Source organism: Lampetra fluviatilis, chromosome 31 (genome assembly GCF_964198595.1).
Source record: "Lampetra fluviatilis chromosome 31, kcLamFluv1.1, whole genome shotgun sequence".
Lineage (NCBI taxonomy): Eukaryota > Metazoa > Chordata > Hyperoartia > Petromyzontiformes > Petromyzontidae > Lampetra > Lampetra fluviatilis.
Genome location: NC_136305.1, coordinates 8,740,193 through 8,763,898, shown reverse-complemented (window position 1 = coordinate 8,763,898; position 23,706 = coordinate 8,740,193). Strand labels below are relative to the sequence as shown.

The 23,706-nt window shown below is 47.1% G+C and overlaps 1 protein-coding gene across 3 annotated transcripts in view; it reads left to right on the top strand.

The window, feature by feature from the left end:
* The window catches only part of DNAH7 (dynein axonemal heavy chain 7), a 68,117-nt gene extending 44,694 nt beyond the window's left edge, over window positions 1-23,423 (top strand). For 2 of the 3 annotated variants that reach the window (XM_078871040.1, XM_078871039.1), the window contains exons 42-64: window positions 259-589; window positions 1,605-1,951; window positions 3,021-3,201; window positions 4,009-4,194; window positions 5,093-5,256; window positions 5,413-5,567; window positions 6,994-7,184; window positions 7,794-7,927; window positions 8,571-8,906; window positions 9,457-9,583; window positions 10,313-10,507; window positions 13,332-13,424; window positions 14,268-14,444; window positions 15,728-15,889; window positions 16,911-17,111; window positions 17,910-18,071; window positions 18,549-18,734; window positions 19,541-19,678; window positions 21,328-21,558; window positions 21,659-21,811; window positions 21,974-22,151; window positions 22,577-22,680; window positions 23,217-23,423. In XM_078871040.1, coding sequence (XP_078727166.1) covers window positions 259-589; window positions 1,605-1,951; window positions 3,021-3,201; window positions 4,009-4,194; window positions 5,093-5,256; window positions 5,413-5,567; window positions 6,994-7,184; window positions 7,794-7,927; window positions 8,571-8,906; window positions 9,457-9,583; window positions 10,313-10,507; window positions 13,332-13,424; window positions 14,268-14,444; window positions 15,728-15,889; window positions 16,911-17,111; window positions 17,910-18,071; window positions 18,549-18,734; window positions 19,541-19,678; window positions 21,328-21,558; window positions 21,659-21,811; window positions 21,974-22,151; window positions 22,577-22,680; window positions 23,217-23,423 — 4,339 coding nt within the window. Of the gene's footprint in view, window positions 1-258; window positions 590-1,604; window positions 1,952-3,020; window positions 3,202-4,008; window positions 4,195-5,092; window positions 5,257-5,412; window positions 5,568-6,993; window positions 7,185-7,793; window positions 7,928-8,570; window positions 8,907-9,456; window positions 9,584-10,312; window positions 10,508-13,331; window positions 13,425-14,267; window positions 14,445-15,727; window positions 15,890-16,910; window positions 17,112-17,909; window positions 18,072-18,548; window positions 18,735-19,540; window positions 19,679-21,327; window positions 21,559-21,658; window positions 21,812-21,973; window positions 22,152-22,576; window positions 22,681-23,216 lie in introns of those variants that run through there. The other variant, XM_078871041.1, reaches the window with a different exon arrangement.
* Window positions 23,424-23,706: the final 283 nt, after the last annotated feature.

Below are 23,706 nucleotides of genomic sequence, written 5' to 3'. Positions count from 1 at the left end.
TCAGGGCTGGAAGCAGCAAATGAGCAGTGCCTCAATGTTCATTTCAGCAGGAAATAAATTTGACTTGACTTTTGGAATGAATAAAGAGCACGCCTGTCTCTCGCTTTCGGGATGGACGGTAGTTTGATTCGTTATGATTCTGGGATAAGAGAGTGTCACCCTTGTGTTGCCCGAGTGGCCGTCGGGACGCTTCTCTTAAGCTCCGCGTGCCGGGCCCCGCCGCCGAACGTTCACCGCCCGCTCGCCTCGCGTCCGCAGGGAGGTGATGCGCATGAAGCGCCGCTACGAGGTGGGGCTGGAGAAGCTGGAATCGGCCACGTCGCAGGTCGCCGGGATGCAGGCCGAGCTCGCCGCGCTGCAGCCGCAGCTGCTCGAAGCGGGCATCCAGGTGGTGAACACGATGGCGGTGATCGAGCGCGAGTCCGAGGAGGTGTCGCGCACCGAGCGCATCGTCAAGGCCGACGAGGCCGTCGCCAACGAACAGGCCATGGCGTCCAAGGTCATCAAGGATGAGTGCGACGCCGACCTGGCCGAGGCCTTGCCCATCCTGCGGTCAGCCCTCGCGGCCCTGGATACGCTCACGCAGCAGGTACGCTCGTAGATGCGCCGAGTGGCCATTCTCTCTGTGCCCAATCCCGTGTTCTGCCCTTTTCCACTGGAAAAACTTCCCCAGTACATTTAGCAACACTGCCCATAGACTCAACATTGCCCATAGACTCAACACTGCCCATAGACTCAACACTGCCCATAGACTCAACACTGCCCATAGACTCAACACTGCCCCTTCCTAGAGCTCACCTATTATCTCTTGCCCATTCCCTTCGTCTTCTCTCCCCTCGCCCCTCCAGTCCCTCCCCTTCCCTTTCGTGATCCCTAAGTACCACTCTATCACTGTCATTCATTCCTCAATCCTTGTACGCCGCTGTCAACTATTGCATGCTGTCATCATTTTGTAAGCTATATCATCAAGTGCCATGATTTAAGGTGCTCTATCAATCTAAATTAGATTAGAGGAGTAAACAAAAACAAAAAACTTAGAAAAAACGTTTAATCTATGTTACGGTTGAATCAAAATCCTGTCTGGGTGGCTCAGCAGTAGAGCGAGCTGGGTTCATTCATTCAGCCCATCATCCCTCCGAGGTCGATAAATTAGGTACCACAACTGACTTGGGGCAGTAGATGAACGCCTCCTCAATGCTAATTTTATCACGAAATCACTTTGGCTTTTTTGATGCATTACATTCAAACTCAATTAAATGAATGATGACATTAAAACGTTATCAAATAAATTGCTCCTCTCCACGGTTTATCTGCTTGAGTATGTCCCACCCTCACGGCTCCTTTGTGTGCTTGGTCATTAAAGTAAGTGGCTTCCGTCCATAATCATTAAAGCGAGTTTACTTATAACCGTGCTACAGAGCAAACGCCGCATTTATCTGGGCAGCAACACCGTGCTTACACATTGAGATCTAAGGATGAATTGTGCCTGACAAACGTACATTTATTATTTTGATTATGTCCCAGTACGGAACACGTGCGTGCGTGTCGCCGTTCACACCTTGCTGCTCCGTGGCTCATTGAGCCCTGCCGTCTCGCCTGCTCAGGACATCACGGTGGTGAAGACCATGAAGAGCCCCCCGGCCGGCGTGAAGCTGGTCATGGAGGCCATCAGCATCCTGAAGGGCGTCAAGCCGGACCGCGTGCCTGACCCCTCCGGCTCCGGCAGGATGGTGGAGGACTTATGGGGGCCGGCCAAGAAGCTGCTGGGGGACATGAAGTTTCTGCAGTCCCTGCACGATTTCGACAAGGACAACATCCCTGTCGCCATCATGAAGACCATCCGCGCCAAGTACATCACCAACCTGGAGTTTGACCCGGACAAGATCCGCAATGCATCCACTGCTGCCGAGGGGCTCTGCAAATGGGTCATCGCCATGGAATCCTACGACAAGTGCGTGTCTCCTGGTACCACGGTTCTTATATGCACGCCTGGTTAGATATATCGAACAGAGAGGGCTCTGGTCTGACAGTTCACCAGCATTGGTTCAACCACGGCCGATTTCTGGTGAGACACTGAATGTCGAAACTGATCCAGAGTGTGCTTGTGCTGAACCAACGATGCTCAAATTATGGATTTCCAGAAGGCTATCTGGCTCATGGGATGTGTAAAAAACACTTTTATTTATCATGTGGAAGGACAGGATATATGAATGATGCATATTGTCTGTTTATTTATTGTCACAATGAAGCTAACGATTGATCTCATGAGATAGGCAATTATTTGTTGTGCCATTTCTGTGAGAACATAATCCCAAAGTACGTGCAATGTGCAGATCTAGTACACAGCGTGAGAGTTCTGCTCGTGTTTAGATTTGTGTTGATTGTGATTCTAAAGGTACGTTCGTTACAGTGAGCGCTCTCATTGCAGTTGGTGTACCTTGGAGTGCACTCATTGCAATGCGAACGGTTGAGCCTACGTCGTCAGCAGCAATGAAACTGGACATTCTGTCTGTGTGGCTGGACAATTAAACTCCATTAACGGTCATTATTGTTATATGGGAAGTGGCTGGGTGCTCTTGGGGATATTGAAATGTTAGAGCACAGAGCCAGCGCTGCTGAGATCCTGTGTTCAAATCTGCGTTTCAGTCGCTCATTATTAAACTGGGTTCTTAAGGGTAGTGAGCTGAGTTATCTCAGCCCAGCCAGCGAAATGATTAAAGACTGAAAAACCCCCCATCGCATTGCATATGTGGTGCTTCTCCACTCAATTCAGATTCCAGAATTCCGGCTCTGAGAATAAAAATATGTTTAGATGATCGGAAGGCGAGGAACATGTTTGTCTGCCTGACGTATAAAACGTGGGACCGTACTTCGACACAGGCTGATGCACTGCTTGCTGCGAGCATTCTGAATAGGAATATCGTTGTTTCGTGACGTTACGATGATAGCACGTTCGCAATATAATGAGGGGGAAACATTTGAATATTTTTTGTTCTTTTCTTCAACGTGCACATGAACAGGGTAGCGAAAGTAGTAGCGCCAAAGAAAGTGAAGTTGAACCACGCGGAGGCAGAGCTGGCGGTGGCCATGGGCAGCCTGCGCAAGAAGCAGGAGGCCCTGCGCGAGGTGCAGGACAAGCTGGCTGGACTGCAGCAGACACTCGAGGCCAACAAACAGAAGAAGGCCGACTTGGAGAATCAGGTGCCTTGGGCCACAACAGGCGCAGCGCTGAATTTACAAAGCAACCTCACCCACCGTAGCCGTGTGTGTTCTATTTCGATTTAAAGCTTTCGTGACTGCAGGGATTCATCTTCTTGGTTCTTTCGGTAAAGTCACGTAGAAGGGAAGTAATAAAATAATAAAAATAAAACATAATAAAACAATTCTCACGACGTTTCGGCCACAACGCAAGCAGCCATCCTCAGGCGAAGAATGAAACACCCCAAGCTTGGAGCGTAACCCAGCTTAAATATACGCTCCAAGCTTGGGGTGTTTCATTCTTCGCCTGAGGATGGCTGCTTGCGTTGTGGCCGAAACGTCGTGAGAATTGTTTTATTATGTTTTATTTTTATTATTTTATTACTTCCCTTCTACGTGACTTTACCGAAAGAACCAAGAAGGTGTGTGTTCTAGTCGGAGTAATAACAAGTAGACGACCGAGTGGCTCAGTGGACGAGCGAGCAGCTCACAGTCTCAAGGTTGCGAATTAGGGGGTCGATGACACGAGTACCGCTTTGTGGGAAAGTCAACACTAGTTGTTCTACAGACTTGCTCACCCCCACCACGAGAATGGGATTTCCCCCACTGACTCGGGTCTGTGATGGATCATAGGAAATGCATCTCAGTGGTTTTAAAACAACTGGACGTGTGCTATTTATAGACTCGCCCCTGCCACATAGCATATAAATATAACCACATCTCAACACTCTATAAAGAACAGTAGGCTTGCATATTTTATACACAACGGTCAACACATTCTGGGTGCCTTTCTGGGTTATCCGCGTGCAGGTTGACATGTGCACCAAGAAGCTGGATCGAGCGGAGCAGCTGATTGGCGGCCTTGGCGGGGAGAGGTCTCGCTGGATGGAGGCTGCTCGACTTCTGGGAATCCGGTACAACGACCTCACCGGGGACACGCTCGTCTCATCTGGGATTGTGGCCTACCTTGGAGCCTTCATCTCCAGCTTCCGACAGGTCTGTGATAACAGTAGCTTAGGAAATGATTTCTAGCCAATAATCATCATGCGTTGTATCCAGAGCGTCGTTTATGCATTTTTTTAAATTTGTAACGCCGTGCACAATTTTTGCATGGAACCACAGATGAATGGGATTGCAGCCAGAATTGGCACTACCAACAATTGCCCAAGCTCTGTGTCCTATTTTGGCATTTTTGGCCAACTCATAAGTGAGTGTTTATATGAGTGATAGGAAACCACAGTGCCTGGAGATCACTCAGGTTCCTACCAGTTGGGGTTTGTCTTTTCTGGTTGCTCGTGCTGTGTCTCTCCAAAATCTGATTCAAGTTTCAAATTCCTTTGTCAACCATAATCGATCCTCCATGGACCCACCCTGCCTACCTCTCCCATATTTGCTCACTCTACCCTCCTTCACGCAATCTCTGCTCCAGCAACCAAGGCTTCCAGTTGAAGCTCCCAGTCAACCTTTATGCTCATTATTCTCTGCTGTCCCTATGTCTGGAACTGCCTTCCCCCCAGCCATCCATGCTGTTGACTACCTGCCTGCCCCTGTTCAAGAACTACATTTTTTTCTCTATCTGCATCTTGTGGTCTATAAAATACGCATGCCTACTCTTTATATATAGTGTTGAGGTGTGGTTATACTTATATGCTATGTGGCTTGGGCGTGTCTATAAATAGGATAACCGCTGCTGACTTCCCCACAAATTGATACTCAGTTTTATTGAGACCCCGGAGGTACGATGGGCTGAGTCAATTCCAAACCGTGATTTGAAGTCGTAACTTTCCAATTGCGAGTGCGTAAGCTCAACCGCCGAGGAGCCACCTGGGCGGTTTGCAGGATCGGTGGCTCGAGGCGCGGAGTGCTGAGCGAGGTGGCGTCGTGACGCGCGTAGAACCAGGTGGCGGAGTGGGTGGACCTGTGCCGGCTGAAAAAGATCCCGTACTCGGTTGACTTCACGCTGTCGAAGACGCTGGGGGACCCGGTGAAGACCCGAGCGTGGACCATCGCCGGCCTTCCCTCCGACAGCTTCTCCCTCGACAATGGCATCATCATCAGGTGAGGGACATTTGAAACTCCCGAGTGTGACGTTCCGGATTGGGCCGCACGTTGAGCGTTTGTTCTCTCGAGCTTTCACGGCGCACGGTTTGGTTCGAAGCCGATCGCGACGTGCGCGCTGATGGGGGGTCGTGCGTGTGCGTTTGATGTGCGCAGCAACGCACGTCGATGGCCTCTAATGATCGACCCTCAGGGTCAGGCCAACAAGTGGGTGAAGAACATGGAGAAGGCGAATAGCTTGCACGTGATCAAGCTGAGTGACGCGGACTTCGTACGCACGCTGGAAAACTGCATTCAGTTTGGAACTCCCGGTAAGACCCGCGCGTTCACTGCTGGTAGGATTTGGCAGGTAATGCAGAGTTCACGCTCACAGCCCCTCCACAGCAAGAAGCACCAGGATTCGATTCCTGACTCGCAGGGGTTTTCCTGTGCAGAGTTTGTATTATCTCCCCCTGTTCTGCATGGGTGTCCTCCGAGTTCCCTAATTTCCTCCTCCCGTAGCTAGAAGCACACAAAGTTATTAGCGTTGGCCAAACATCGCAATGTATGCAGGACCCTTCTGAATGTGTGTCTTTGGACTCAATGTGGCTTTTCTGGGTAAATACATAAATCTATTATTTTTACCTGACACACTTTTGGGACAATTTTCCATTGTTTATGTTGGTCTGGCATATTGAAGGCATCATTTCATGAATAAACACTCATGAATGGAGTTGGCCAAACATCCCAATATGGGCCTCACAGATCTGGGGCAATTGTTGGCACCAGTTTTGTCTGCCTTCCAACTTGTCTGTGTTTCCCCGTGCCTCCGTGCGAAATCTGGGGGCGCTACGAATTATACAGCGTATAGACATGCGATGAGCATGAAGAATACTATAAACAAATAAAACATTATTGTTATTTCAGCTGCCTAGCAGCAGCCCGGTGTGTGTGGCTTTAAGGTGTAAGCATTCTCTGGCACAGTTAACGCCTTCCCTTTACCGTGTAACAGATCCCCATAAACTCAGAGCAGAGTTGGCTCTCTGCGGTGTCAGCACCAACCTCTGTGGAGGAGACTCGTGAATAAGGCCACTGGGAAACTGGCAAGAGCCGCACTCTCAATGGAAACAGTGGGCATGGAAGTCATGCTGCTACTAATACACTTGAGACAGCTTGTGCGCCAAGTATGTGTGTGTGAATGTGGTAGTGTAGTGGTTAGCGAACCTGGCGACCCGGGTTCGATTCCCGCTCACGGCCAATACCAGTGACGATTATCTGAACCGGTCCTGGGCCTCCCCTAGGTCGACTCAGCCTCAAATGAGTGCCTGGTGTGGTGTGTAAACATCGCCACTGGAGAGACAAAGGCGGTTGGGCGTGGTGTTGACCACCCACCTCCTCGTGTGCGGTGCCGGCCTTTATAGGTGCTCGCTAACAGCACTTGCCCTGATAGTCTGTTAAGGCTATACGGGGGATCTGTCTTTTTTGTGAAGGCGTGAATGCGTGTGTGAGTGTGTGCAGTACGGCCAACATAAGTAGCGATTATCTGAACTGGTCCTGAGCCTCCCCTAGGTCGATTCAGCCTCAAATGAGTACCCAGTGCAATGTGTAAATGTCATCACTAGGGAGACAAAGGTGGCCGGAGGTGGTGCTGGCCACCCACCCCCGTGTGCCGTGCCGGCTTTCACAGGTGCTACTCGCGAACAGCACTAGCCCAAACAATTTCTTGAGGCTGTACGGGGGATCTTCGTCTTTGTGCAGTGCTGTTGGAGGGCGTGGGTGAGGAGCTGGATCCGATACTGGAGCCGTTGCTCTTGAGGCAAACCTTCCGGCAGGGCGGAACGCTGTGCATGCGTCTTGGAGACTCCACCATCGAGTACTCACAAGACTTCCGCTTCTACATCACGACGAAGCTACGCAACCCCCACTACACGCCCGAGACCTCTGTCAAGGTGCTGCGTCGGCTACTCACGTGACTCAACATGTACCGGAAAAGCAGAAAAATGGAGTGCAAATCTGCTTTTCGTTTTCGTGCCATATAACACGTCATTGAAAATAAATGCCTAAAAACTATGAACTAGCAAATATTTATTGTATAATTGAACAGGAGTTTGCTTAATAGGCTTTCTCCTCAGAGACCAATTATTTACACCGCTGATACCAGCCTTTGACAAATACATTAACCTGTGGGTCCTTTTGTATCACACCAGTCTGGCCAAATATAAGCAGCTTGGGCAGGAGGGTTTTATGACATAACCAAAGCAACCTCACTTGCGGGAGGAGCTCACTAATGGCACTACGTCCAGATCTTTCAATGGTCTGTAGTTGTTCATACAGTCTAGTCTGGTTGTACCCTGAATGGATTGTAGGCAGGTTGTCGTGAATATTTCAAGCTGGCACAAGTGATTCTGTAATTGGGTCCACGTTTCAAACAATGTGCTCAGACCAGGTTGGTTGGTTGATAATCAGCGAAGCCCTTAGAGGCCATTATGTGTCAGATGGCCTAACTGGGTTTTCTGTTGTCACGTGCCAATCACGGACTCTGATGTTCCCTCCAACAGGTGACTCTGCTGAACTTCATGATCACCCCCGAGGGCATGCAAGACCAACTCCTGGGCATCGTCGTTGCGAAGGAACGCCCGGATTTGGAAGAGGAAAAGCAATCTCTTATTCTTCAAAGTGCAGAAAATAAGAGGTCTGTGATAATGTGTAAGATATCACTTGAAAACTAAAATCTATAATTGAAAATAACTTTAAAATGTCTTCACTTCCTTTTGAATTTTCACTACTTATTCAAGAATTTCATGTGAAATGGTCGACCGAGTGGCGTTCATCAAGTTAAGTGAAAATGTCCTCTAATTTACATTTATTTATATTTCAATCTAAGGAGAAGTTTCCCTCAAAGCTATTTTTGGATAACCCAGCCCAGGTCCTAAATATTCTCACCAATGAAAAAAAAAATCTATTGTCACTCTTCATGAGACCATCTTCTCTTCTTTCAGTGACATGGTTTAGTGAGGAGTTATATCTATGTAACTGTGAAATCACTGACGTTTCAAGTGGAAAAGAGTTGATGGCCTCTGGCTGCTCCCCAACAAGTGCACGAAGTAAAGTTAATTATTTAGAAGTTAGTTGTCACTTCAGTGAATTTACAGCATTGAGAAACTAAAGGAATGTGTTTCATCGCCATGTGAAGGATATCTCTAGCAGGGCCTGTTAAGAAACACCATTGACTCTCAGGCCACACTGCAACAGGAATATTGAATGTACTCAGCCCGTGTTGTAGAGTATGATGTAAAGTGTAAAGCACTGCCCTGACAAATGCCATTCGTTGTTAGGCAACTGAAGGAAATAGAAGACAAGATTCTGGAGGTTCTGTCGACATCAGAGGGGAACATCTTGGAGGATGAAACAGCCATCAAGGTGCTGTCTTCCTCCAAGGTTTTAGCCAACGAGACTTCCGAGAAGCAGTCCAAAGCTGAGGAGACGGAGCGAAAGATCGATGCCGCACGACTTGGCTACCGCCCCGTCGCGCTGCACTCCTCCATCCTCTTCTTCTCCATCGCCGACCTGGCCAGCATCGAGCCTATGTACCAGTACTCGCTCGGGTGGTTCATCACCCTCTTCACCATGTCCATCCACAACTCGGAGAAGTCTGACAATCTTGACACACGGTCAGTAATGCTGCTGCTGCTGCATTGTGGGACGGTCTCCCTGCATGGGCGGTGACGCGACCAAGCGGTAGTGCGCCAGCCGGTCGGTGCTGAGGTTCACAGTTCGGATCCAGCAGCCACATTGGTAGCGGGTGTGATAACTGTAATAGTACGAGGCGCTGTCTGCTGCACAGTGGACGTTAAAGATCCCATGACGTAATTCGCAAGAGTAGGCCATTGTGTGCCGACGTTACGATCCTAATCTGCCAAATTCGAAAATTTTCCTGCAAATTACCCCGAACAGATTGTACGTGGCAATCATTGCCGCCTACATGCAGACTAATGCCCCGGGTCACTCTGCCCTGGTCTATTGAGTCCTCTGCTAGTTAAACAGAAGAAACTTGAACTCTGAGATGCACTCAAATCTGCTTCCAGTCTCAACTTATACACACACACATATGTGTGTATGTATAGGTTTACGCATACACGTATGTGCTACCAATGTGGCCTAATTTGAATGAGTTAGTACATACTGCAATATTCATGTACGTGCAATATTTCTCCTGTACAGGCTCCAGACACTGAAGGACCACTTCACCTACTCCTTGTACACGAACGTTTGCCGCTCTTTGTTTGAAAAGGATAAGTTGCTGTTTTCTCTGAGCCTCACCATCAACCTGCTGAGACACGAACATCTGGTGAGTGCTGCCGCGAGGTGATTGTAAAGAGGATGACGCTGTTACCACCGTCGTGTTGTCCATGATCTGCAGCTCCTTGCTCCTAATTCACGTCTAGCTGGTGCATTGTGTCAGTGAATTGTATATTTGCTGATGACGTTTACCCTTACAACTGAATTAAATACATTATTTACTGAGACTGAGTTCGCTGATAATACTGCCATCGCAGCGAAGACTTAAACGATTATTCACATGCCGTATAATTATTTATTTTTATGTTTATATTGCGATGAAACGCGAGCCCGGTACAATTCGCCGATGAACTTTGGAGAGGGCGGGGGGGCGGAACAGAAATTCCCCTGAATTCCAATTCAGCACGACGGCACCGTACGCATTCAATGTGCCGGGAACTTTAACTATTTAACTTTTTATTTCAAATAAGTTTATGCGTGATACGTCTTAAAATGTTGAAGGGTTCATCTCTTAATTAATCACTACTCATGGGTAACTGTTCATATAGCAATTCAAGACTGTTCATCTGGAAACATTCTGAAAAGTTACTTTCTATCAGGGCCCCTCAGAGTATACGGCGTAACAGTGCAGTCTCTAACTATCATTCACTCCATCTGTGGCCCCTCTGTGTGCTCTGAAGAAGGGCCATCGCCTGGAACGTCACCTCCTATGTATTTAATTCCTTAATACCTGGATGACGAGGAGCCCACGTATGCTGATTGTGGGTGCGCTCTACAGATTGATGAAGAGGAGTGGAGGTTCCTTCTCACTGGAGGAATTGGCCTGGACAACCCATTCTCCAGTCCGTGCGCCTGGCTGCCTACCAAGGCGTGGGACGAGATCTGCCGACTCGACGCTCTGCCCTCCTTCCAGGGCATCCGCAAGGAATTCATGCGCCTCAAGGACGGCTGGAAGGACGTGTACGACAAACCTGTGGGTGAACACACAGACCCCCCCCTGTCTCTACACACTGGAGATGTGGGGTGTACATGCAAACGTATGATTAAGGCTGTAAGTCATTGTCGAAGTATAAGTAACCTTTAAAATTGATCTAGTCGTGAGTAATTCACCATTTGTTTTGTCATGGATAGTCTTCATTGAGGTATTTCACCGAGATCATCCCTTGAGATGGAACATCTGGTTTTCAAGGATGTCCATTGTTAAAATAAAGTATTTAAAACTATTTTTTTATTTTAGCAGGTAAGGCCCACTGAACTATATAGCTCTTTTTCAGAAGCGACCTGTCCACAAATGATAGCTCAACGAAGTGGCTTATTGCGTGGAAATTGATAGCAGCAGCCAAATACTCTACACGCATGTTTCTAAATGTGGAGGGAAAAACCGGAGGACCCGGAGAAAAATCCACACGATCACGGGGAGAACACGCAAACTCCAAATATACAGGCATTTTCAAGATCGGGATCGAACCCACAACCTCCTCCATACCATGCTAGGGAGGTAACATCTCGCCATAGAAATCACGTAATGACGATGGTGCACACACAGAGTTTCCTTCGTGAGCTCACTGTCACACAAAACGGTGTCTACGAACGTGCACCGTCACTGGTGCATGCTGCTCATCGCACATTTGATGGGGTTTCTTTTCCCAAAGATCTTTATATATTTACTATCTAGGTAGCATAGATCGCAATAATGCAATTTATATTGGACTCAAGAAAAATAATACTTTGTTTGCATCTATCATGTAATAACTTAAGTAGTTTGAACTAATATTGATGCATATTATTGACGCAAACTCTTGTAAATATCTTGATTGGACTGTTTTAATATTTCTGGATGCCTCAAGGTAACATGCTATAAAATTTGTTTAATTTTCACAACTAATAAGAGAGACTCGGTTAAACCTCGTTTTAGCTTTTATGGCTGAACAGCAATAACGATGGTGGATCGCTCACTAATTCACCTCCTTATCACTCTTCTATTGCTACTGCCATAGTTACCATTGTGTGTGGGTATGTTGACCTTCTTTCACATCGTATTTAGCCAATTGTATTAATTGGGAGGTGTGAAAGGTGTGAACTTCACTTGTTGAGTCTTCCCCCCCATGTTGAGGACTGGGCCATACCAGATTGACTGTTTCGTCTCTGGTTCACGCTGTGTTCACTCTAATTTAATCAAATCTAAATTATATTTATAGAGCGGTTTCACTCAAGGTGCTTGATTACATAGCTTACAAACGATGACAGAAAGGAATGATGTAGTTGACAGGGGTGTACGACGATTGGTGAATGAATGACACCGATAGAGGGTACATGGGATCACGAAAGGGTAGGGGAGGGACAGCAAGGAGTGGAGGGGCGAGGGGAGGGAGGAGGCAGAGAATGGGCAATAGGGAAGAGGTGGAGCTTTAAGAGAGGGACAGAAGGAGGTTAAGGAGGAAGCATTGGTTAATGCACAGGGGAAGTTGATTCCAGTGGAGGGATGCAAGGAGGGAGAAGGACCGAAAACGGGATTGGACACAGGGAGAAGGAGGGACAGGGCGAGACAGAGAGGGAGAGAGAAGATTGGGAGCGAAGTGGACGAGAGGAGGGGACGTGGAATGAGATAAGAGAGGCGAGGTGATGAGGTGGGGCAAGACCATGCAGAGATTCAAAGATGAGCGTCAACTATATGAAGAGCCAGCGGTGTAGTGAACGGAAAGCCAGTGAAGTTGCAGGAGGAAGGATGAAGTGTGAGATTTAAAGGGGAGATTGCAGGTCACAGTGCTCCTCATTCCACTTCACCCACACTGCTACGTTTTGGCATTCCCTTCTCTTCTCTATCCCCGCCTCCCTCCAAGCTCTCACAACAACTTTGCTAATTTCACGTAACGTGTAAACTCTTACCTAATGCAGCCTTGATCGTGCTGTTTGTTGCTCGCCGCTTGACCCTTTTGGCCTTTGGACATGCGCTTAGCAACTGTTTAAGGATGATATGAAGAGCATCTCAGGCAAAGTGGGCACACCGCTCAAGACCATCGCTCCCAGTGCGGATGCAAATCCCCAATGAACCTACTGTCATTGAAGGATGCACGTACTGTACTGTACAATTTAAATGACTTCTCGCATCTTTTGTTTGTTTAACTGAAATGCTGTGTGCTTGCAAATGTTGTTGCTGATTGTTATGTTGCTGCATTTGCAGGCCTTCCTCTTAGATTTTTCCATTTAGTTTAATTTAATTATTTGCCAGTTGTATTCTCAATAATATGTGTGACCTATCAGCCCTCAAGCACCACCATAGCGGTTGTTATGGGCAGGTCACCCTTCAAAAATATCTGTTTAGCTTGGTGGGCCTTACCTTAATATCATATTTCATGATTTATTACAGCAAAATGTATCTACTTTAATCCAACTATGTTTGTATCCAGGAAAACCATAGTGAGTCACATGACTCTATTTCACGACAGTCCTGCATTGGGACTCTCCAATCAATGAGGAAACCAGAGCACTCGGAGAAAACCCACGCATGCGAGAGGACAAAAAACTATCCCCGTACAGATAGAAACAGATGGCGATTAGTCCACTTGCAATACTGCCTTCTCCTGGCGAGCTAGGGTCTGGCACCTCCTCGACGCCCACAGGAAGGGATTTTCACAATATCTGTGCAGTGATCCACCAACTCTCGCTGCTGCCTCCACACAGCGCTGGATCGCAGGCAGCCACGTGCAACGGAGCCAACGCCGCCCGGGCTCATTAAGTCTCACACAGAGTCTGTGTACGTGTATGGGGGATGAAAATATCTTGTGGCGAGTGTGCAGGAGCCTCACCACGCCATGTTCCCTGGGGACTGGCAGGGCAAGCTGGGCCACTTTCAGCGCATGCTGGTCATCCGATGTCTGCGACCGGACAAGGTGACCGTCGGGGCGCGTGGGTTCCCGTGACGTGTTGTAGCAGTTGTGTCCGTCGTGGGCGTCATCTCGTTTTCACAGAGAGCAGCACTTGTGGCTCTTACCACAGTGAATCGGGCTTGTTCAGTGACAGTGGGCAAGCCGGTAATCGTTTGCAGAGTCGGCTACCGATTCCAAAACTTGGGAGCGGGTGATCGATCCCAGTGGCGTCAACCCTTGAAACCGCACGGCACGTGCGGACATTTGGTCAGTGGCAGCCCGTCTTTACGCACCAGCGCCAGGCCCAAGTCACCACTTGGGTCATTGCCCTCGATTCTCAGTTACAAAGTAAAGGTACAGCTCTGCAATTGTTCGCACGTGCCACTGCTGGTGGAAGGACCTCCATGAGAGGGAGCTGTCGAGAATATTTTGGTCTACTCTGTCACGCTGACTGGGACGTGTTGGAAGAGGTGGGCGTACCCACAGTTTACCCCACCACACGTGACCTGCTTGATCAGCTGTGATGTAGCCATCTACACTCCTGCATGGACAGAGGCAAGGGGGGCATGGGGGAGGGGGGATTTTAAGCAAACCCCCCCTCCTTGTTTCAGCTGCCACGCCGGGAGATTTCAGTCGAAGCGGCGACCTCCAGGTTGCAGATCCAGTGCGCGAATCCTTACGCCACAGTGGCGAACATTTTAAGTTCGTCGGTACACATTTCTAAATGAACGAGTGACCACTCTTTTTTTTCACGCTATTACCGATAACGCAAACCTTCCCCCCCCACCCCTGTTTCTTTTTTAACAACCCTGCAATTAATACACCGATCGTCCATAATCGTACCCCTTGCTCCCCTGCCTCCACAAGGTGATCCCCATGGTCCAGGAGTTCGTGACGTCGAACCTGGGCCGCGAGTTCATTGAGCCTCCTCCATTCGACCTGGCCAAGGCGTTCGCCGACAGCCACTGCTGCGCACCGCTCCTCTTTGTGCTGTCGCCCGGCGCCGATCCCATGGCGGCTCTGCTCAAGTTCGCCGACGACCAGGTGCCCAGCATGGGAACGAATCGTGCCGTCGGGAAATAAAATTCGATCACGGGCGCAAATGGCATCGGCGCCATTTCCATGTACGGCAAGGCTGTCGCGAAGGATGGCGTCATTTGTTTCGCAGACTTGTAGTCTGCAGTAGTTTCGCAGGAGGGGGAGAAGTTGCTTTGTGGTTTTTCCCAGTTGAGTAATTTATGGATACACTTTTTGGGTTTGGCAAATATGGGCCATAACTCTGGCACAGTGGCCTACGCTTTCGAATGATGTCGCGGGATCTTTAACGTCCACTGTGAGCAGATGGCGTGTATATTGGTGGTTAGTCCAACCTGCAGTATTGACCAGGGTGGTCTGCTGGAATCGAACCATTACAGCCACTTTACACGAGAAATCGAAAGCAGTGCATAAACACAAATCGATATTAAATCATATCATATCATGGTAAGTCCTCGCTTAACACGTGTTCACACTATGACGTGGTTCTTCCGCTACGGAACACTTTGCGCACAACGCTGAACACGCCCATTATAACGCGGGGCACTCGCCATTATAATGCGGAAGTTGCCCATTATAACGCGATTTCTGAGCTGTCGACAATGAACTACCTTCTTGAGCTGCAAGGCTGAGCAGTGTGATGTAGTACGCGGAACGATATAGTCAAGCGGCGGAATACCATCAGTTATTTGTCCTGCCATCTTTCTGCGCGTGCATACGTCTTATCTCGGCAAACTTTATTATTTCATTATTTATGGATATTTTTCTTTTTTCGCTGAAAGCAGCAGTTTTCAGGAACTCATCTACCGCGTTAAACGAAGACTTACTATATATTTGAAAAATGTTGCTGGCTTCCTGCCTGGATTCCTGTGTGCCTGGCTGGCACGCAAGTGCACATATGCGCGATGGCATCACCTACATCCCACAGCGTCGATACGTGGATTTCGCTGACGTCACACCTCTTACCCACCCAATCTCCACTCTGGGCGTAGATCCTGCACCGTCATCCTCACAAATTGTATATTTATTCCACAAAGGTTTTGCGGGTGGGCGGATAGTAATATCCGAAGGACCTGTAGGCTGCTCGTTAAATTATGCACGACTACTGTAATGTTATATGCTGTTGCTGTCAAAATCAGTTACTCTTATCCACTGGCATGCAGACACTAGTTATAACCCATAACAAATACAAATACGTCTTGGCACAAAGCCCTGAGGGAGCACGAAAATCGGATCTATGTGGAACATGCGAGTGACGGTGGTGACGTGTAGCTGCTACTCTGTGCCCACAGGGGTTTGGTGGTTCCAAGATGAGCTCCCTGTCCCTGGGTCAAGGCCAGGGCCCGATTGCCAAACGCATGCTGGAGCAAGCGGTAAGGGACGGCTCCTGGGTGGTGCTGCAGAACTGTCATCTGGCCACCTCCTGGATGACCACACTGGACAGCATCTGCGAGGTATCGACAATCAACACTGCTCACTCACGCTGCGTAGCTAAGCGCCCGCCCACCTGCTCCTATGTCACCTGCTGCTGGATTGTGGCTGACACCGTTGTACAATAATGCGCTGTCGAGTAGCGGTGGACATCATGTCACGGTGATGTAGTGGTTTCTTGAGAGTAGCTTTTGTGTTACTGTTCAGGAAATCCTCACCTTAAACCTCACCCTCACTGCAAAAAATGCCAATGGGTTTAACACATAGGCTTTCTACATCATGAGGCCTCCTTTGCCAGTACCAAAATATAATAATAGTTTTTTCCCCTTTTTTCTGGCAACAAAACTGAAACCTTTTTACAAGGAATCATGTTTACATTAACCACAATACCTGCGGTCAGAATGCAAGCAAAAAACACACTCTGATAATATATGCATTATCCTGGAAACTGATTCGTCCACACCAGAGACAGCTTTCCTTAGAGCCTGGTCTCATACGGTGTGTCGGCGTCATGGTCTAAAATTGCCGAATTTGAAATATGATACCACAAATTAGTTCATTGGAAACTACATAACAATGTCACCCCTGACTTAAAACTTTCGTGACTGCAGGAATTCATATTTTTGGCTCTTTCGGTAAAGTCACGTAGATGGAAAATAAAAATTAAATTAAATTAAAAGGAAAAATAAATAAAAAATGAAAGCAAAAAGCCCACGACGTTTCGATCGCAACACAAGCGGTCTTCTTTCTCTCTGCCTGATGAAGACCGCTTGTGTTGCGATCGAAACGTCGTGGCTTTTTTGCTTTTATTTTTAATTTATTTTTATTTTATATTTACTGAAAGAACCAAGACTATGAATGTCACCCCTGCTGTATATCTACTGCAGACAACAGTACGTGCAACACAGTACCTTCGTGATAGCCTTATGCTATTAGAATGGCACAAATACCAAATGTAGAAAACTATTATCATCTTATAGGAAAAACATTTCATAGTGAAGAGAACAGAGTGCTCTGCGATGTGAGCTGCGATTTTGTTTTTAGGAGCTGAATCCAGAAACGACGCATCCAGACTTCCGCTTGTGGCTGACAAGCTACCCATCAGCTACCTTCCCTGTGGCCGTGCTACAAAACGGAGTCAAGATGACAAATGAGGCACCAAAGGGACTCCGCTCGAACATCACCCGCTCCTACCTCATGGACCCCATCTCTGACCCAGACTTCTTCAACAGCTGCACCAAACCAGTAACGATGACCAGCACTGCTTGTTCCACACGCCCAGATCCTAGCCTTGCCACATTTAATATTTACAAAGATTGTTAAATAACCAAGCCTGAAAACATCACAAATATGTTTTCTGTGTTCATGCTGGTCTTTATATATATGTAATGAAAATTTTTTTAATAGCTCATTCACGCTAGCACGGCCTCTCAAACCATGCATGATGTTCAATCTTGATTTGAAGCTTTCGTGACTGCAGGAATTCATACTCTTTTGTTATTTCGGTAAAGTCACGTAGATAGAAAAAATAACTAGTTATTATAACTAGCTGTTTGGCTGCATCCTCCTCACCCAGGTATGGTCAGTGCCCAACGGCCATTTCACAATCGCTGGATTTCACCACAAAACCTGCCACAATGTCATGAATTCCCAAATCTTCGAACACTCAATACAATGCAATCATCAGAGTGCATTTTAGGACCAGTGAAAATAAATATCAAGTGTCATCCTAATGCTTAAATTACGAGTTTTGGATTTTAACATTTCAGTTTTCAGAGTTTTAAGGACAATTTCATATCTCTACTCTTTGGTTATTTCGGTAAAGTCACGTAGATAGAAAAAATAACTAGTTAATAACTATTTAGTAAAAGTCACGTAAATATAAAAAATAACTAGTTAGATAGAAAACTAGTTATTTGTTCTAGTTATTTTTTCTATCTACGTGACTTTACCGAAAGAACCAAAGAGCATGCATGATGTTGCTTGCTCTGCATAGCGTCTGGTGACGATGTCTGCAAAGTGATATCTGGTGTCTGTGTGCAGGGAGAATTCAAGAAACTGCTGTTTGGCCTCACATTCTTCCACGCATTGGCGCAAGAAAGGAGAAAATTTGGACCTCTGGGCTGGAACAATCCTTACGAATTTAACGAAACAGACTTGCGCATCAGCGTGCAGCAACTCCACATCTTCCTGTGCCAATACGAGGTGACACACAACTGCAACATGACTTGACATATATTACCATGTGAGTGCCTGGGGACTCTAGGCATACGAATTGGGATGAGAACCACTCTAAGCTCATTTAAGGAAGGATATGCTGACCTTGACCTCGACTCTATGATTGTAGCGCCGATTATCAGGGCCACCCAGAGGGGCGAGGAAAAGGGGCAATTGTCCCAGGTCTTACCCAAAAGAGGGCCCCACTTACGGGCCCGTTCATTGTCACGAATGAATAAGGAGGCCCTACGTGACATTCTGTCCTGGGCCTCCACGAACCTCTGGGCAGCCTCGCCGATTATGGCTCGTAAAGTAACGCCACAGGAAAACGGTAAACCTAGTTTACTTGTTGAGAGAGAACCATTGAGGAAATGCAGTCGAACTCTTGCTCATTGCATTTAGCATCTTGCTAGAGCCACGAAGAACAACAACGACAACAACGAAAATGTCTGCTGTCACGTGCAGGATACGCCGTTTGAAGCTCTGCGGTACATGACGGGCGAGTGCAACTACGGAGGCCGTGTGACGGATGAGTGGGACCGCCGCACACTGCGCACCATCCTCAGCAAGTTCTACTGCGAGGACATCGTTGCGAACGAGCAGTACAAGTTTGACAGCAGCGGCCACTACTACGCTCCCCCGGATGGCGACGTGAGAACCGCTACCCTTCTATCTCTACTCGCATGGCTGCTGTTCCCGTGAACTTCACTCCTTGATTCCTCCATGCGTGTTGAGGACTCGGTCCACCAGGCATCGACTGTCGCGTCTCATTCCTGCATGCTGTGTTCAACAAACATGCTGCAGCACATAACAACACACTCACTGACTCACTCATTCCGTCACTCACCCATTCACTCACACACCCACTCATCCACTCACTAAACCACCATGCTGCAGCACGCAACACTTTTCTTTACGCTTCTTCCCTCGCGCTGCTCGACTTTACAATTCCTACCATCGTCTCGTTTATCACTTCCGATTGGCACGATTTGCTACGTGCGGTGCGAAAGAAGTTCAACATGCACACATCCAACCATTGCTCAATTCTGTAAACGTGTTAATAACTCTTACCTATCACAACTATGACAGCGCTCTTTGTTGCTGGCCGCTTGCTGTGTTTGGCCTTTGGGCCTACTGTGCTCAGAAACTGTGTAAACAAAAGTATCTGCCAGGGCCCTCAAGGGTGCCACCAGCAGTATTTCCTCCAGGCCCATTGCTGTCTCAGGAGAGACCTCCGATTGGAGTTGGGTAACCGCTGTGGTCCACATGCACGAGCTGTCCGTGATTATCCCTGTTGCTCGAGTGTTGCGAGCACATGATGTCAACCCCGTCACCAATGACTGCACACAAACACCATCACATTAAACTTGGTTCTGCACTTAATTTGGCAAGAGTTCCAATGTTGTGTTTACAAAGAAATGAGTAAAAAGTATATAAATGCTGACTGTGTTCTCCAGTACGACAGCTACCTGGAGTACGCCAAATCCCTCCCGATCAACTCTGACCCAGAGGTGTTTAGCATGAACGCCAATGCCGATATAACCAAGGACCAGGCGGAGACACAGCAGCTGTTTGACTGCATCCTCCTCACCCAGGTATGGTCAGTGCCCAACGGCCATTTCACAATCGCTGGATTTCACCACAAAACCTGCCACAATGTCATGAATTCCCAAATCTTCGAACACTCAATACAATGCAATCATCAGAGTGAATTTTAGGACAAGTGAAAATAAATATCAAGTGTCATCCTAATGTTTAAATTACGAGTTTTGGATTGTAACATTTCGGTTTTCAGAGTTTTAAGGACAATTTCATATCTCTACTCTTTGGTTATTTCGGTAAAGTCACGTAGGTATTAAATAAAATAAATCACGACGTTTCGGGCGCAACACAAGGGTCCATCAGTCACGAAAGCTTCAAATCAAGATTGAATTTCACATCTCATTTTTTAATGTTGGATAATTTTCACGTAATAATTACATTTGTTGTATGTATATTTAACTTCTTTTGCACCGTACATAGCCAACCGTGCTAATCGGAGGTGGGGGGGGGAGGACAACAAACTAAGCAGATAAAGCAGTTATTCTGCGAACGAAAGTGATGATGTCATCCAATGTCATGTGACAAAATTTTGGGCGGCATAATCAGAGAAGTGAGGCGGAAACAATGTTGCGTCCTTTGACATCATAGTTACAGATCCCAAATATCCACAGAATTTGGATTATCCACAATTTTGTATCACAGCCCAATTTTTCAGATTAACTTGACAAACTGTGGTTTATGGACACACCGTCGAAGCAAACATTTCGGATAGAATCCAGATACAGTTAGGTGCCATTGTTTTTAGCATTTAAAGATGTACATTACTTGCAAATGCACTATATTTGTGAACTAAACTAAGCATCATGCAAGTGAACATGCGGGTCCAAAGCTAAACAGACCCATTCCCTGATTTCTCATGGCTCTTATTGATAACAATTCCACTTCTTTTTTTCACCATGATTCAGAAGCATATTTGCCCTCGCGTATAAAGTCACCGAAGACATTTGTGGGAAACCAATATACAAACAATGTTACGACTGTCAAAACATGAAATTGGTATGGTAGCATTTTTCATATAATCCAGCTTAGGGGCCGTCCATAAATGACGTCACGCACCTGGGGGGGGGGGGGGTCAGACATTTGTGACGATGTGTGACGAGGGGGGGGGAGGTTTGAGAAATGTGACGTCACATCAAAATGTGCAACTTTAAATAAATATAGACAACACGTTCTACTTAATTAAATAGACTTTTTAATACATGTTTTCTCCTACAACATCAGAGTGCAGCGCCACATTACATACGCACTACATTGACAATAGTTTAAAGCGATTTGAAGTATGTTTTATATTTTTTTTGGGGGGGGGGGCAGAGCTTTGTGACGTCATATTTGAGGGGGGGGTCTGACTTTTTGTGACGCCGTGTGACGAAGGGGGAGGGGGGTCAAAAATCGTCCAAAATCGTGTGACGTCATTTATGGACGGCCCCTTCGCAAATAGTGTGTTTTGTAATTAATATTCTGCATCTCAAACCGCTGTCGAGGCACGGGAAACTAGACGAGCAGGAAGACAGCCGGAACCGGCGCTAACAATTCCACAATCTTTGTGGTCCTGTTTTGGATTGTTTGGCCAACTTCATGAACTGAACGTGTACGTGACGCACCGAAAGGTGACGGTGATGATTTCATTTCTGGCCTTTCCCAGTCACGGACGTCCAGTGGGGTTGGCAAGTCTTCGGATACGGCGGTCTATGAAGTCACCGACGACATTCTCGGCAAATTGCCCAGCAGCTTTGACATCGAGGCATCGATGCGTAAATTCCCCACCACCTACAGCCAGAGCATGAACACTGTGCTGGTGCAGGAGATGGGCCGCTTCAACGCTCTGCTGGGCACCATTGCCACGTCCTGCGTCAATATCCAGAAGGCACTCAAGGTACTCCAACAGAAAACACCACCAGTCAGAGTAGTGTCGTGAATAATGCGGCATGGGTCCCATGTGTTACTCACGCAAGTGTCCCTGTGTATTGGACTAGGGCCTGGTGGTAATGTCTTCAGAGTTGGAGGAGGTTGTGAGCAGCATTCTCAAAGGGAAGATTCCTAGCCTGTGGATGAAGAAATCCTACCCGAGTCTTAAGCCACTTGGCAGTTACATCAATGACTTCCTGGCAAGATTGAAATTCCTTCAGGTACCTCAGTTTATTCTGTTACAATTTCAACACAATAAAATGTATTACAACTAAAGTATTTAAAATTAATTTGACCAGCCTATTATATTTGCTTTTGGACTGTGGCTTAAAAGTAAGTTGTGCTGCAGAGTGTTGACACAAGGGTTTGCCTCTCTGCTCCAGGACTGGTACGACAATGGCACACCCCACATCTTCTGGGTGTCCGGTTTTTTCTTCACACAAGCGTTCTTGACAGGAGCTCAGCAGAACTTTTCCCGCAAATACACCATCCCCATCGATCTTCTCGGCTTCGAATTTGAGGTTATGGATGACAAGACGTACAAACAAGCCCCTGACGACGGTGCGTCTCCAGCACACACCCCTTGCAGGCTGGCGCAGTGGTAATGCTTGTGCCTCACAGCAAATAGAGCCGGGGTTCAATTCCTAACTCGGGCACCTTTCTAAGTGGAGTTTGTATGTTCTCATTCCCCCTGTTCTGCATGGGTGTCCCCCTGAGTTATCCAGATGCCTTCCATTGTAAAAAAGAAAGATCATCCCTCTGGGGTCGATAAAACAATAACCACTTTGTGGGCAAATTAACAGTATGTTGTCCTATGGGGTAGACCTCCCCCCATCATAGGAATATGGAATTTCCACTATTGGCTCAGGGCTGTTAACAGGAGATGGGTATTTGCACATGAATACACTTTTACTTGAGTTACATCTTGATTTAATTGCCTTGTACTGTTATATACAAATACAATACATGCACTGCTTTAATTGCAGGTGTGTACATTCGAGGCCTCTTCCTAGATGGAGCCAGATGGGACCGTAGAACAAAGAAGCTTGCAGAATCATTCCCAAAGGTTCTCTATGATTCCATGCCAGTGGTAAGTCATTGCGACTGAATTATTCTCACAACAACCCAATACTCGCCCATGCTCAAACTGACGCCATAATGAAGACGGTATCTGTAAAACGTCTCTTCACTACGTACATTGATCACGTTACTACAAATGGTTCTCCAACTCGACACACCATATACACACTTAAAATCCATCTCCTATATGAGTGCTATGTAATAATTGTGTTTAGAATGTGTGCTAAAATATCTCTTCCTATTAACCGTTGCAGTATAGTAAATACAGTCACAAAGGATTAAATTGAACAGAATTTAGCATTTTAAGAGCAGTTGCAATACATCATATGCTCAGTTGCATATGGTACTGTCGTACAGCATTCAAAAAGAAACAGACACATTATTACAGCTGTCCGTTGAGTTTGGTGATCCATTCCATGGCGTAACTTTCTTGATGTATAACGTCCATATCTCCTGAATAGGCGTACATGGTACTTGAACAATTCAAGTATTTGAGCAATTTAACATGCATTATTTATTTGGCTTGCGTATTTTTCTTTTCCACAGATGTGGCTGAGACCTTGCAAAAAGGTGGACATTCCCGATAAGCCGTCCTACCTGGCTCCAGTTTATAAAACGAGCGAGCGGAGAGGCACCCTGTCCACCACAGGGCACTCCACAAACTTTGTCATTGCAATGGCCTTGTCCAGTGACCTGCCGGAGTCCCACTGGATCAGCCGCGGGGTAGCGCTCCTGTGCCAGCTCAGTAATTAGGGCCTCACCCCTACGCGTACATACACACTGCGCATGTGCCACACGCACACTGTGCATGTGACACACACTCACTGTGCATGTGATACACACACACTGTGCATGTGACACACACTGCATGTGATACACGCACACTGTGAATGTGACACACACTCACTGTGCATGTGACACACGCACACTGTGCATGTGACACACTCACTGTGCATGTGATACACACACTGTGCATGTAACACACTCGCACTGCATGTGACACACACACACTGTGCATGTAACACACGCACACTGT